At 34.0% G+C, this 15,629-nt stretch overlaps 1 protein-coding gene across 1 annotated transcript in view; it reads left to right on the forward strand.

The window, feature by feature from the left end:
* Positions 1-15,629, forward strand: part of SLC30A7 (solute carrier family 30 member 7) — an 88,104-nt gene that overhangs the window by 44,406 nt on the left and 28,069 nt on the right. The window contains exon 8 of the mRNA XM_074262813.1: positions 172-307. Coding sequence (XP_074118914.1) covers positions 172-307 — 136 coding nt within the window. The remainder of the gene's footprint in view (positions 1-171; positions 308-15,629) is intronic.

The raw sequence follows: 15,629 nt of genomic DNA on the forward strand, positions 1-15,629 counted from the left end.
TAAATAAAAGCCTCCCCATCTGAAAGACACTAAGAAAAACAGACAATTTGTAGCCACTTGAGTATTTTGTAGCTTTTCCTTAGAATACTTGATTTTGATAAAAATCCATTAGTTTTGTTACCTTTTTTATTTTCAAAATATTAATTTGATTCCAATTATGCTTTCTTGTAGGTGTATTTTTACACATTCTAGCAGACACATTAGGAAGTGTTGGTGTAATTGCATCTGCCATCATGATGCAAAACTTTGGTCTGATGATAGCAGATCCCATTTGTTCAATCCTTATTGCCATACTTATAGTTGTAAGGTAAGTGTCCTATGTTCTCAAATAGAAATGTGAAAACAAAAAACAAACAAACAAACAAAAAAAACAAAGACTTCCAACAGAGCATTTCAATCTTAGCCCTAATATGTGAGCTACTGAGTTTGTTTTTGTTTAGTCTTTAGCCATTTTCTCCATCAATTCTTTTTATTTTTTTATTTGTCTGCTTTGTTCTAGTCTGTTTTAGCCACTTATTTCTTGTTAGGAGGAGGGATATTGCTTAATTTCTTCTATTAAGTTAAATATGTGGTTGTCATTTTATTTAATTTCGCAAGAGATTAGCAGACCATTACAAATTGGAGGTATGTGGGTTTGTGTGACCAGGAAACTAATAGAATGTCTAAAATACATTAAAGTCCAAACTCATATTTAAAGCAGAAATTGTGTGTGTGTGTGTGTGTGTGTGTGTGTGTGTGTGTGTGTGTGTGTGTGTGTGTACGTATAACAAACCTCTTTGGCAATCTGGTGAAATCTAGGAACCTCTTAACATACATATTTTTTTTATAATACATAAACTAAAATATGTAGGATTACAAAAAGAAATCAAAAGTTAGTAAAAATAAGAACTTAATTTTTTTTTCCCAGTCAAGTTCATGGGCCACAAGAGTTGGATTCCAGATTAAAAACCTCCATCACTATTAAATATTGAAGGGGGGCAGCTAGTTGCTGTAGTGATAGAGCACCAGCCCTGAAGTTAGGAGGACATGAGTTCAAATCTGACATCAGACACTTATCACTTTCTATTCTAGCTGTGTGACCTGGGCAAGTCACTTAACCCCAATTGTCTCAGCCACATATATTTATGATACCCTTGTCATTAAAGATGACCCTTAAAACTACTGACTGCACTATAGTTTAATTACTTTTAAGTTTAGCGTATCGTTAGATGTATTTGACTCATAGTTTTTTCTTTTGAATAATTTGTTACCATATGCCCTTTTTTTTCTTTGGATTATACTATGTTTACATGCTATACATTTCCCTATTTTTTGCCTTTTTGTCTCATATAGATGTTATTCTCATTCATGATATTGTCATTGAAATATCTTTTCTTCTTAACAAGAGGTGAAATTGCTTTTTAAGAAGTATAAATTACAGGGCAGCTAGGTTGTGCAGTGGATAGAGTTCCAGCTCGAATTTAAATCTGGCCTTAATTACTTACTAGCTTTATAACCCTGGGGAAGTCATTTAAAAAAAAAAAAATCTACATTTTTTAGAAAGATAGTATTAAATAGGCAGAATATATGAGCTGAATATAAGTACATAATACTGAATTTTAAATAGCAGGTAGTTTCTTATAGTGAAGTGATTTGGGAAGAGGAAAAATAATATTGATTTATTTTAACATTGATTACTTAAAAGTTTGAATGAAAATATACCTTTTAAATTTAATGGAAGAAAAATATATTAGCTTTGAAATTGAAGAGTAAAATAAATGTAATAAGTTTTCCATTTTTCATAAATTTAAATATATGTACATATGCATGCATACAAATATAAATTCTGATAATTTGGATAGATGAGGTTTTTTTAAATGTGTAGAAATTGTTGTTATGAAGTGTATAGAGTCATGTGATTACTTCCATCTTAATTCTCTATTTAGTATTGCTGAAATACATATGGCAATAAGAAATTCCAGTTTTGATTTCCTTCATTTCTGAGTAAGAACCTATATCGCCTACTCTTTTTCTCTGATGAAACAAACAAAATAACTTTGAATTTTTTATAGAATCAAATTTAGTTTAGATTTGCTTAAATCTGCTTAAGCCCAGATACAAATAACTATGTCATGTCAGAAAGGCTTGCTTTTAATAACTTAGAGCAATCATATATTGCAAAAGAAGTTGAAGTTCATTTTCCATAAATTGTATTTTCTTTATTAGTTATTAATATGTATTCCATGATATTTTGTTGAAAAACTTTTAATCCAATTAACATTTATTAAGCATCTACCATATTCAGGGCATTGTTGTAGGTGCTGAGGATTCAAAGACAAAAAACACAATAGTTCTTGTCCTTAACGCCTTATATTCTACTAGGGATGAAGAATAGAACATGTTAATAAATAAATTAAGTAAGGCAGAATATATTATGGGGAAATGATGAACCTAGTCCACATTGTTGGAGATCTGTTTGAGAAATGAGAGAACATTTTCATTTGTGGAGTCAGGGATGACCTTCCTGGATTGGTGGCACTTGAACTGAACCCTGAAAAAAAGAAGATTCTGAAAAGTAGAGTGTACAAAGAAGGGTGTAAGACTGCTGGGTTCTTGTTACAGGTGGAAGATGGCATACCAATTTTAGAGAATATAGCTAGTAAGCCACTTTGGCTGAAACATATAGAATATACAAAAGGGATTAATATTAAATTGTTGGAAACATTTAAATTGATTTAATATCTTTAGTTAATATAAGATATTTCTTAAGTGCCTGCTGTATGTCACAGCTGTGTGAGGCTTTGGGAATATAAAGATAAAAATCTAAAAGGATTTTTTCAAGAACTTAAGATTTTGTTGAGGAAAAACAATATAATGTGTATAAAAAAATTGAATACGTGGTATAGATAATGTAAGTCTAAAATATGTCCTGGGAGAAAGAAATAGACTTTGTATAGGAGATGGCAACTGAATTGAAACTGTAAGGATGCTGCTTTAGAAATATCAGTTGGCAGCTTTGTGGAGAATGGACTGGAAACAGGGAGAGAATTAGGAAGCAGTTGTGATTTTCTAGGTGAAAGATGATTAGTGCCGGAACAAGGATGGTACTTGGGTTATCTATCTGGCTGTCTCTTTTCTTGTTTACTAATTTTATTTCTTTCATTTGTTAAAGTGTTACCTTAATATTTAATAACTAACAGTGTTTATTAGCTTATTCTGGTTAGCATTAAAGAAACTGATCATATAAAACCTTATAGAAATATAGTCTCTGTGTAGATATATATTTTATTTTTTGTCTTTTTTTATTTTTTAATTTAAATTTTTATTTTTTCCCAATTATATGTGAAGATAGTTTCCAACATTCATCTTAGTATGATATTGAGCTCCAAATTTTTCTCCCTCTCTCCTCCAAGGAAGAGGAGATATTGGTTATATAGGTACAATCATGTTAAACATATTTCCACATTAGTCATTTTGTGGGGGGGGGGAAAGACTAAGAACAAAAAAAGGAAAACCATAAAAAAGAAAAAAAAAGAAAATAAAACAAAAATGAAAATAGTATGCCTCGATCTGCATTTAGACTCCATAGTTCTTTCTCTGGCTATCATTTTCCATCAATAGTCTTTTTGGGATTGTCTTATAATCATTGTATTCCTGAGAGTATCTGAGTTTATCATAGTTGATCATCACATTGTATTGCTGTTACTGTGTTCACTGTTCTGCTGGTTTTGCTCATTTCACTCAGCATCAGTTCATGTAAATGCAGGTTTTTCTGACTCCAATCACTCATCTTTCTTATAGCACAATAATATTCCATTATATTCATATACCACAAGTTCTTTAGTCATTCTCCAGTTGATTAGCATCCCTTCAGTTTCTAATTCTTTACTACCATGAAAAGAACTGCTATAAATATTTTTGTACATGTGGATCTTTTTCCCTTTTTTAATTATCTCTTTGGAATACGGACCTAGCACTGGTATTGCCAGATCAAAGAGTAGGCACAGTTGGGCATAAGAAGTATATTTTGTTGCTAACAATCATTCCACTTATATATAAAATGAAAACTTGCATTTCTTTTAATTTATATTTGGTTCTTTCTTTATGCTCGTTTAACTTCTAATTAATTGGAACTTGATATCTCTGATAACCCACACTTGTAAGGATCTCCTTTTTTTTTCCCCCTGTTCCCTTAAACTCTTAAAATCAGGAAGCACAATTTCTGTTGATCCTTGTTCCATATTTCCACTTCATTCCCTTTGCTGCGGTCATTCACCAACATTTCTTGTAAGTTATCTTATATGATTATGTAACTCTCAGGTAACTCTTCTTACTACCTGCCATCTCTAGGACATTCTTTCACTTTCGCATTAAGGTGCAGCTTAATCTTCTTTCTATCCCATCTCCTGCAGTAATTGTGAAGGACTTTAATATTTTTGTTGGTGATCCTTCTATTGTTTTGACTAAACAATTGGCTGAACTTCTTAATTCTTAGACTTCCAGTTAAAACTATATCAATAAGTCAATTACCAAATGATCCCATGAAATTATTTAATTCCCAAGATCTTGAATTCTGAAACTGCCCTCTTTGACCATAATCTGCTAGCTTCGTACCTGTCCTATACCCTCACTTCTCCTAAACCAGCTTTGTTGTGATTTCTGGTTTCATGCTTCCTCCTTATTTCACCAAGCCATCTTAATGTTAGTCTGGCTTCACTTCCCTCTTCACTCAGGCTTGTTTTAATAGTCAACTCTTTCAGTAATGCCAAGACCTTTTGATTTTCCCTACATAATATCTAAAATCTGTCTCCTTTCCTTCCAGCTACCATTACTCACCCTTATTCAGACCTTGTCACAAAGCTTCTTTTCTCATCTATTTTCTGTATTACTATTAGAGTAATTTTTTCTTATGTATAGGTCTTATATATAATATATTTACATGCATACATATAAAATGTTATGTTATATTATGTTATGCCATATTATATCATTCCTCTGCTCCCCAAACTTTAGTGACTATTCATTGTGCAACCCCTCAAAAAAAGTACTATATCCTTGGCTCAGAATTCAAAGTCTTTCATGATTTCACTATACTCTGTATTTCTAGCTTTGCCTTCATACATTCCACATTACAACCATTATACATATACATTCCACATTACAACCATTTTGGATTATATGCAGTACTCCAACTTCATTCTCCTATCTCCCATCTCCATTCCATTCCCTCTCTCTGTCTTATTGAAAACTTATCTTTACCAAGTTACCAAGGAAACTGAAGTCCTACTACCTCTCTGAAATTTTCCAGATCCAGTAGCTAGGATGGATTTTTCTTTTTTCCTTTTCTTTTTTTTTTTTTTTATTCTTTTTTCTTTCTTTCTTTTTTTTTTTTTTAATAATTATAACTTTTTTTTTTGACAGTACATATGCATGGGTAATTTTTTTACAACATTATCCCTTGTACTCACAACTGTTCCGATTTTTCCCTTCCTTCCCTCCACTCCTTCTCCTAGATAATAGGCAATCTTATACATGTTAGATATATCCTAGAAACAATCTATGTGTGCAGAACCGAATTTCTTGTTGCACGGAAGAATTGGATTCAGAAGGTAAAAATAACCTGGGAAGAAAAACAAAAATGCAAACAGTTTACACTGATTTCCCAGTGTTCCTTCTCTGGGTGTAGCTGATTCTGTCCATCATTGATCAATTGGAATTGAATTAGCTCTTCTCTATGTTGAAGATATCTACTTCCATCAAAATACATCCTCATACAGTATCATTGTTGAAGTGTATAATGATCTCCTGGTTCTTCTCATTTCACTCAGCATCGGTTCATGCAAGTCTCTCCAAGTCTCTCTGTATTCATCCTGCTGGTCATTTCTTACAGAACAATAATATTCCATAATATTCATATACCACAATTTATTCAACCATTCTCCAATTGATGGACATCCATTCATTTTCCAGTTTCTAGCCACTATGAAAAGGGCTGCCACAAATATTTTGGCACATACAGGTCCCTTTCCCTTCTTTAGTAGTTCCTTGGGGTATAAGCCCAGTAGTAGCACTGCTGGATCAAAGGATATGCACAGTTTGATAACTTTTGGGGCATAATTCCAGATTGCTCTCCAGAATGGCTGGATTCTTTCACAACTCCACCAACAATGCATCAATGTCCCAGTTTTCCCACATCCCCTCCAACATTCATCATTATCTGTTCCTGTCATCTTAGCCAATCTAATAGGTGTGTAGTGGTATCTTAGAGTTGTCTTAATTTGCATTTCTCTGATCAATAGTGAACACTTTCATATGAATGGAAACAATTTCAGTTTCATCATCTGAAAATTGTCTGTTCATATCCTTTGACCATTTATCAAATGGAGAATGGCTTGATTTCTTATAAATTAGAGTCAGTTCTCTATATATTTTGGAAATGAGGCCTTTATAGGATGGATTTTTCTTAATTTGCATTGATTATGACACTTGGTTTGGCCATCCTCCCAGAATAAACTTGTAAGTTACCAAGGGGCTAATTTATGAAGGAAAAGCTTATTTGTGGACTGACTTTGGGGTATTGAACTCTCCCTTTGCTGCAAGTAAAAACACTTATTGGTCAAGTTGTAGAAAAAGTTATTGTATGTCCTGTTCTAGTTGTTTTCTGAAGTTCTTTCTAACTCTGAGATTTTGTAATTCAGATTACAGCTATTTATCTACATGTTTTATATAATTGCAATTTATAATAAATTGTGTCTTTTAGAATGGGAATGCCAAAAATACCGTACAGGTAGTGGACACTTAATAAATGCTACATTGGTTGTATTAGTATTTTCAGAGATGCTGAAAACCTGCTTTTCCTGTCAAGATAGATGTTAGTATTGGGGGCTTTAGTTTTATTTTTTATTATTATTATTATTATTGTTGATGTGCCCAAAATATTAATTCAGAATTTGTTTTGCCCGATGGGAAAGCTATTAAAGGTTATTGTCGTTTTACTGTTTTTTTTTCCTTATAGAGCTCATACTTTTAAAATAGACTTATGTATTGTTTTTGATGCATGCTAATAACAGGGACACCTATATGTGATGGAAAATAAGAGATTAGATGCAGTATGCGGAAATGAGACTTGTTACTGATGTGGTATTTCTGAAACATTTGAAGGAATTAAAAAAAATCAGTTTAGAGCAGATTGCCATCTTGCAACATATGTAGGGTTTTGTCAAACATCATTTTGAGTATCTTAAAGGAAAACTCTTACAACTAATAGAAAATCATTTTACTTTTTTTTTAAAGGAAAGAAATATATTCATAACATTTTGTCAGTAAGGAGTTTTAAGTGGCTTTTTTGTTTCTGGATTTTTTGTTGGGGAGGAAGCCCCTAACTTTAGAGAAACATGAAGATGCTGATTCCAGAAGTAGTTGGTTATTGATTACTTTAAAGATGAGAAAGGAGTAAAGTGAATATGAATAATACAAAAAGTTATAACAATTTTAGTTTTTCATTTATGTTTAAAAGCGAATGTAGTTAATTGAATATTTGGGACTAGATATTCTCATGGTCTGAATAATCCAAAGATATATAACAACATTTTTTATCAATCTAAATATAATATAAGTATTTTTTCTATCAAATAACATATGTCCAAATTGTTAAACTTTTAAAGTTAGGAAGTATAGTATAGTGACTTTTCAGAATGGTTTTGGGTATTGCCTAATGTAATTTCCTTTGTGGTTTACATTCAAAATATATTATAATTTATGGACATCTTTTTTTTTTTTTTTTTTTTTTAATTTTTTTATTTTATTTTATAATTATAACATTTTTTGACTGTACATATGCATGGGTAATTTTTTACAACATTATCCCTTGCACTTACTTCTATTCAGATTTTTTCCCTTCCTCCCCCAACCCCCTCCCCCTGATGGCAAGCAGTCTTATATATGTTAAATATATTACAGTATAATTTAGATACAATATATGTGTGTAGAACCGAATTTTTTTGTTGCACAGGAAGAATTGGATTCAGAAGGTAAAAATAACAGTTTACATTCATTTCCCAGTCCTTTTCTGGATGTAGCTGGTTCTGTCCATCATTAATCAATTGGAATTGGATTAGCTCTTCTCTATGTTGAAGAAATCCACTTCCATCAGCATACATCCTCATACAGTATCATTGTTGAAGTGTATAATGATCTTCTGGTTCTGCTCGTTTCACTCAGCATCAGTTGATGTAAGTCTCTCCAAGCCTCTCTGTATTTCTCCTGTTGGTCATTTCTTATTTTTTTTTTTTTTTTTTTTTTTTTTTTTTTTTTTTTTTTAATTTTTATTTTATTTTATAATTATAACATTTTTTGACAGTAACATATGCATGGGTAATTTTTTACAACATTACTCCCTTGCACTTACTTCTATTCAGATTTTTTCCCTTCCTCCCCCAAACCCCTCCCCCAGATGGCAAGCAGTCTTATATATGTTAAATATAATTACAGTATAATTTAGATACAATATATGTGTGTAGAACCGAATTTTTTGTTGCACAGGAAGAATTGGATTCGAGAAGGTAAAAATAACAGTTTACATTCATCTTCCCATTGTTCCTTTTCTGGATGTAGCTGTGTTCTTTCCATCATTAATCAATTGGAATTGGATTAGCTCTTCTCTATGTTGAAGAAATCCACTTCCATCAGCATACATCCTCGTACAGTATCATTGTTGAAGTGTATAATGATCTTCTGGTTCTGCTCGTTTCACTCAGCATCAGTTGATGTAAGTCTCTCCAAGCCTCTCTATATTTCTCCTGTTGGTCATTTCTTATAGAACAATAATATTCCATAACATTCATATACCATAGTTTACCCAACCATTCTCCAATTGATGGACATCCATTCATCTTCCAGCTTCTAGCCACTTATGAAAAGGGCTGCCACAAACATTTTGGCACATACAGGACCCTTTCCCTTCTCTAGTAGTTCCTTGGGGTATAAGCCCAGTAGTAGTATGGCTGGGTCAAAGGGTATGCACATTTTGATAACTTTTTGGGCATAATTCCAGATTGCTCTCCAGAATGGTTGGATTCTTTCACAACTCCACCAACAATGCATCAGTGTCCCAGTTTTCCCACAGCCCCTCCAACATTCATCGTTATTTGTTCCTGTCATTTTAGCCAATCTGACAGGTGTGTAATGATACCTCAGAGTTGTCTTAATTTGCATTTCTCTGATCAATAGTGATTTGGAACACTCTTTCATATGAGTGGAAATAGTTTTAATTTCATCATCTGAAAATTGTCTGTTCATATCCTTTGACCATTTATCAATTGGAGAATGGCTTGATTTCTTATAAATTAAAGTCAATTCTCTGTATATTTTGGAGATGAGGCCTTTATCAGAACCTTTAACTGTAAAAATTTTTTCCCAATTTGTTACTTCCCTTCTAATCTTGTTTGCATTAGTTTTGTTTGTGCAGAAACTTTTTAATTTGGTGTAATCAAAATGTTCTATTTTGTGATCAATAATGGTCTCTAGTTCTCCCTTGGACACAAACTCCTTCCTCCTCCACAAGTCTGAGAGGTAAACCATCCATGTTCCTCCAATTTATTTATGATTTCGTTCTTTATGCCTAAATCTTGGACCCATTTTGATCTAATCTTAGTATGTGGTGTTAAATGTGGGTCCATGCCTAGTTTCTGCCATACTAATTTCCAGTTTTCCCAGCAGTTTTTGTCAAATAATGAATTCTTATCCCAAAATTTGGGATCTTTGGGTTTGTCAAAGATTAGATTGCTATTTTTATTCACTATCTTGTCCTGTGAACCTAACCTATGCCACTGATCAACTAGTCTATTTCTTAGCCAATACCAAATGGTTTTGGTGACTGTTGCTTTATAATATAGCTTTAAATCAGGTACACTTAGACCACCTTCCTCTGACTTTTTTTTCATTAGTTCCCTTGCAATTCTCGACCTTTTATTCTTCCATATGAATTTTGTTGTTATTTTTTCTAGGTCATTAAAATAGTTTCTTGGGAGTCTGATTGGTATAGCACTAAATAAATAGATTAGTTTGGGGAGTATTGTCATCTTTATTATATTCGCTCGGCCTATCCAAGAACATTGAATGTCTTTCCAATTATTTAAATCTGACTTTATTTTTGTGGCAAGTGTTTTGTAATTTTGCTCATATAATTCCTGACTCTCCTTTGGTAGATATATTCCCAAATATTTGATACTATCGACTGTTATTTTGAATGGAATTTCTCTTTGTATCTCTTGCTGTTGGATTGTGTTGGTAATGTATAAAAATCCTGAGGATTTATGTGGATTTATTTTGTATCCTGCGACTTTGCTAAAATTCTGAATTATTTCTAATAGCTTTTTAGCAGAGTCTTTGGGGTTCTCTAAGTATACCATCATGTCATCTGCGAAAAGTGACAATTTGATTTCTTCATTTCCTACTCTAATTCCTTGGATCTCTTTCTCGGCTCTTATTGCCAAGGCTAGAGTTTCTAGTACTATATTGAATAGTAATGGTGATAGTGGGCAACCTTGTTTCACTCCTGATCTTACAGGGAAAGGTTCTAGTTTATCACCATTACATATGATGTTTACTGAAGGTTTTAAATATATGCTCCTTATTATTTTAAGGAATAGTCCATTTATTCCTATACTCTCAAGCGTTTTTAGTAGGAATGGATGTTGGATTTTATCAAATGCCTTTTCTGCATCTATTGAGATGATCATATGATTTTTATTAATTTGATTATTAATATGGTCAATTATACTAATAGTTTTCCTAATATTAAACCATCCCTGCATTCCTGGTATAAATCCCACTTGGTCATAGTGTATTATCCTGGGGATGATTTTCTGAAGTCTATTTGCTAATATCTTATTTAAGATTTTAGCATCAATATTCATTAAGGAAATTGGTCTATAGTTTTCTTTCTCAGTTTTCGATCTACCTGGTTTAGGTATCAGTACCATGTCTGTGTCATAGAAGGAATTTGGTAGGACTCCTTCAATCCCTATTTTTTCAAATAGTTTACATAGCATTGGAGTTAGTTGTTCTTTAAATGTTTGGTAGAATTCACCTGTAAATCCATCTGGTCCTTGGGACTTTTTCTTAGGAAGTTGGTTAATAGCTTGGTCTATTTCTTTTTCTGAGATGGGACTATTTAAACTACTTACTTCTTCCTCTGTTAATCTGGGTAAGCTATATTTTTGAAGGTATTCTTCCATTTCATTTAAGTTATCGAATTTATCGGCATAAAGTTGAGCAAAGTAGCTCCTAACTATTGTTCTAATTTCCTCTTCATTAGTGGTGAGTTCACCCTTTTCATTTTCAAGACTATCAATTTGCTTTTTCTCTTTCCTTTTTTTAATCAGGTTTACTAAGGGTTTGTCTATTTTGTTGGTTTTTTCATAAAACCAACTCTTAGTTTTATTAATTAATTCAATAGTTTTTTTACTTTCAATTTTATTAATCTCACCTTTTATTTTTTGAATTTCAAGTTTTGTGTTTGTCTGGGGGTTTTTAATTTGTTCCTTTTCTAGCAATTTTAGTTGTAAACCCAATTCGTTGGCCCTCTCTTTCTCTATTTTATGCAGGTAGGCCTGTAGAGATATAAAACTTCCCCTAATTACTGCTTTGGCTGTATCCCACACATTTTGGTATGATGTCTCATTATTGTCATTTTCTTGGGTGAAGTTATTAATTATGTCTATGATTTGCTGTTTTACCCAATCATTCTTTAGTATAAGATTATTTAGTTTCCAATTATTTTTTGGTCTATTTTCCCCTGGCTTTTTATTAAATGTTATTTTGATTGCATTATGGTCTGAAAAGGATGCATTTACTATTTCTGCCTTACTGCATTTGATTTTGAGGTTTTTATGCCCTAGTATATGATCAATTTTTGTATATGTTCCATGAACTGCTGAGAAGAAAGTATATTCCTTTCTGTCTCCATTTAGCTTTCGCCAAAGATCTATCATATCAAACTTTTCTAGTATTCTATTTACCTCTTTGACTTCTTTCTTATTTATTTTGTGGTTTGATTTATCTAATTCTGAGAGTGCAAGGTTGAGATCTCCCGCTATTATAGTTTTGCTATCTATTTCCTCTTGCAGCTCTCTTAATTTCTCTTTTAAGAATTTAGATGCTGCACCACTTGGTGCATACATGTTTAATATTGATACTGCTTCACTATTGATGCTTCCCTTTAGCAGGATATAATGCCCTTCCTTATCTCTTTTAATTAGATCAATTTTTGTTTTTGCTTGATCTGAGATGAGGATGGCTACTCCTGCTTTTTTGGTTTTGCCTGAAGCATAATAGATTCTGCTCCACCCTTTTACTTTTAGTTTGAATGTCTCATCCTGTTTCAGGTGTGTTTCCTGTAAACAACATATAGTAGGATTCTGACTTTTAATCCAGTCTGCTAACTGCTTCCTCTTTATGAGGCAGTTTGCCCCATTCACATTTATGGTTAGAAGGACTAATTCTATATTGCTTGCCATCCTATTAACCCCTGCTTATGCTTTTCCCCTTTCCTTCCCTTTTACCCTCCTATCCAGTATTAAATTGGTAAACACCACTTGCTTTTCACAGCCCTCCCTTTTTAGAATCCCTCCCCCACCTTAAAGATCCTCCCCTTATTTTACCCCTTTTCCTCGAAATTACTGTATTCCCTTCCCCTTAGCTTACTCCTTCCCTTTCACTTTTCAATGAAGTGGAAGAAGTTTCACCATAAATCGAATATGTCTATTGATACACGCTATGTTCATCTCCCTCCTTTCTTTCTCTCAGATATAATAGGTTACCTTTGCCTCTTCATGAGATGTAGTACCACCACTTTGTACTTTTTTATGATATAATCTCCTTTCCACCTCTATTTTCTAAGACAAATTGTACATATGTTCTTTACATATTTTTTTGACAGAAGTATAGTTCTCAAGATTTCTTTTTACCTTTTTTAGAAGTCTCTTGAGTTCTGTATTTGAAGATCAAACCTCTTATGTAGGTCTGGTTTTTTCATCAAAAATAGATGGAATTCATTTATTTCGTTAAATGTCCATCTTCTTCCCTGGAAAACGATGCTCATTCTTGCTGGGTAAGTTATTCTTGGCTGCATACCAAGTTCCTTAGCCTTTCGGAATATCATGTTCCAGGCCCTGCGTTCTTTTAATGTGGACGCTGCTAGATCCTGTGTTACCCTTATTGTGGATCCTCCATATCTGAATTGTTTTTTTCTAGCAGCTTCCAATATCTTTTCCTTTGTCTGATGGTTCTTGAACTTGGCCACTATATTTCTTGGCGTTTTGATTTTAGGGTCCCTTTCAGTAGGTGATCGATGAATTTTCTCAATGTCTATTTTACCCTCTGTTTCCAAAACGTCTGGGCAGTTCTCTTTGATAATTTCCTCGAAAATGGTGTCCAAGCTCTTTTTTTCCTCCCATTTTTCAGGGAGTCCGATTATTCTCAAATTGTCTCTCCTGGATCTGTTTTCCAGGTCTGTTGTCTTTCTGGTAAGGTACTTGACAGTCTTTTCAATTGTCTCATTTCTCTGGTTTTGCTTGACTCCCTCTTGGTTTCTCCTTGAGTCATTCATTTCTACTTGTTCCAGTCTAATTTTCAATGATGTATTTTCTTCACTCACTTTTTTTATATCTCTTTGTAATTGTCCAATTGAGTTTTTATCTTCTATGGAATTTTTTTCCATTTTATCCATTTTATTTTTTAGAGAGCTGATTTCTTTTTCCAGCTCACTAATCCTGTTTTCCTTGGAGTTGTTTACCTTTTCCAGCTCACTAATCTTGTTTCTCAATGATTTGATTTCTTTATCCATTCTGTCTTTGAATGCATGGGATGACTTCTCCAGGCTCTCTTGCCAAGCTTCCCTTTCCTTTTCCCATTTCTCTTCCAGCTCTCTTGTGAGAGCCTTTTTTATTTCCTCTATGAGGTTCTTTTGTATTGAGGAGCAGCTTATATCCCTCCCAGGGGATACATCTGGGGACATTCTGTTCCTAGTCTCCTCAGCATTTGAAGTCTGCTCCCTCTCCACACAGAAGCTGTCAATGGTTAGAGCCCTTTTGAATTTTTTATTCATTTTGTCAGAATCAAAGAAAACAAACTGACAAGAGAAGCAATTGGTCTGTTTTGCGGGGGATGGGGCTGGATGGTATTAATGGGCTTCCTCTACAGACTGGGGATAGGGCAGCAGAGAGCCACTAACAGAACAGCAATGACTGTACTGAGTCTGTGCTCTGAGGCTCCGAGAACGCACCGAGTCAGTCCAGGTGGGGGTTGGGGGTGGCCGGGGTCTGAGAGATGCTGGCTTTCTGGGGTTTTAATCTTCACCTCCGGTGTTTACACCCTCTCTGCTGCTCCTGGCTTGCTGCCAAGATGGAGCATCCACACTGGGGCAAAAGCCCTTTCGCAGAAACTGCAGAGATCACACCCCTCCCCCTCCGGTCTGAGCTGTGTGAGCTGCCTGTCTTGCTCTGGCTGTCTGCCCTCAGTCTGCGCCCAGTCTGATTGACCCTCCCCCGAACAAACACAGACCTTTTCTGGTGACTTTCAAGGATGTCTTCTCTTGGTGATAATTTGTGGATTTCTTTCTGGGTCAAGCATTAAGTCAGAGGCTTGTCATGAAGTAAGTTCTGAGAGAAAGCGAGGAGCTCAAGCAGCTGTCTGCCTCCACGCCGCCATCTTAGCCGGAAGTCCAATTTATGGACATCTTAATTCATTGGAGGGAAATAGGGGCAAGATCCTTCCCAGTAATTCAATATATTACTGGATTTTGGCATCAAAATTGTTTGTTGTCCTTTTTTCTTCTTCTTTTGCCCTTCTTTGTAACCCTTTTTTTCTTAGCTCATTGCTTGATACATAATAGTCATTTGTTTACTCATTCCTTGATCTAAGACATGTCATATCTAAAATTGAGCATAATGGGAAACTAATTTCTGCCATACTTCCTTCTAGTTTGCCTCAAAGTCTTCATTAAATAGTGAACTCTTTCCTCAGTAACTGGAGTTTTGGGGTTTATTAAATACTAAGATAACTAAGTTTGTTTGCTTTGATATGTTGTATACTTATCTAATCTGGACATCTCCATTTTTAAAAAAACAGTACTAATTTTTTTTGATGGTGACTGCTTTGTGATATAGCTTGAGATCTGGTAATGTCAGGCCCTATTTCTTCCCACTATTTTTCATGATTTTCCCAGAAATTCTTGAAGTTTTATTCTTTCAGATGAATTTTATTATTTTTTCCTACTTACATAAATTAATCTTTTGTTAGTTTGATTGGTATGGCATTAAATAAGTACATTTAGGTAGTATTGTCATTTTTGTATTAACTCAACTGACATTGACACTCTGGGGGCAAGGGTAGAAACCCTGCCATTTCCCCACCCCACTAATGGATTTGAGGGCATCCAATTACCTTCAACCTGGTTTAGTCCTTCTGCCAAAATGGTTTACTGGGATGTGGCTGCTGCATGCACTACTACTTCTTGGACCTAGAGATAAGAAGCGGGTGGCAGGTTGATACCAAAAGTAGAAATCAATCTCCAAAAGGGCTTGACAGTCCGTAATTACGCTAGTGGTACTATTCATCCCTTGAACATGAGTCTACCCAAAGGTTCATTT

This window comes from Sminthopsis crassicaudata, chromosome 4, assembly GCF_048593235.1.
Source record: "Sminthopsis crassicaudata isolate SCR6 chromosome 4, ASM4859323v1, whole genome shotgun sequence".
Taxonomy (NCBI): Eukaryota; Metazoa; Chordata; class Mammalia; order Dasyuromorphia; family Dasyuridae; genus Sminthopsis; species Sminthopsis crassicaudata.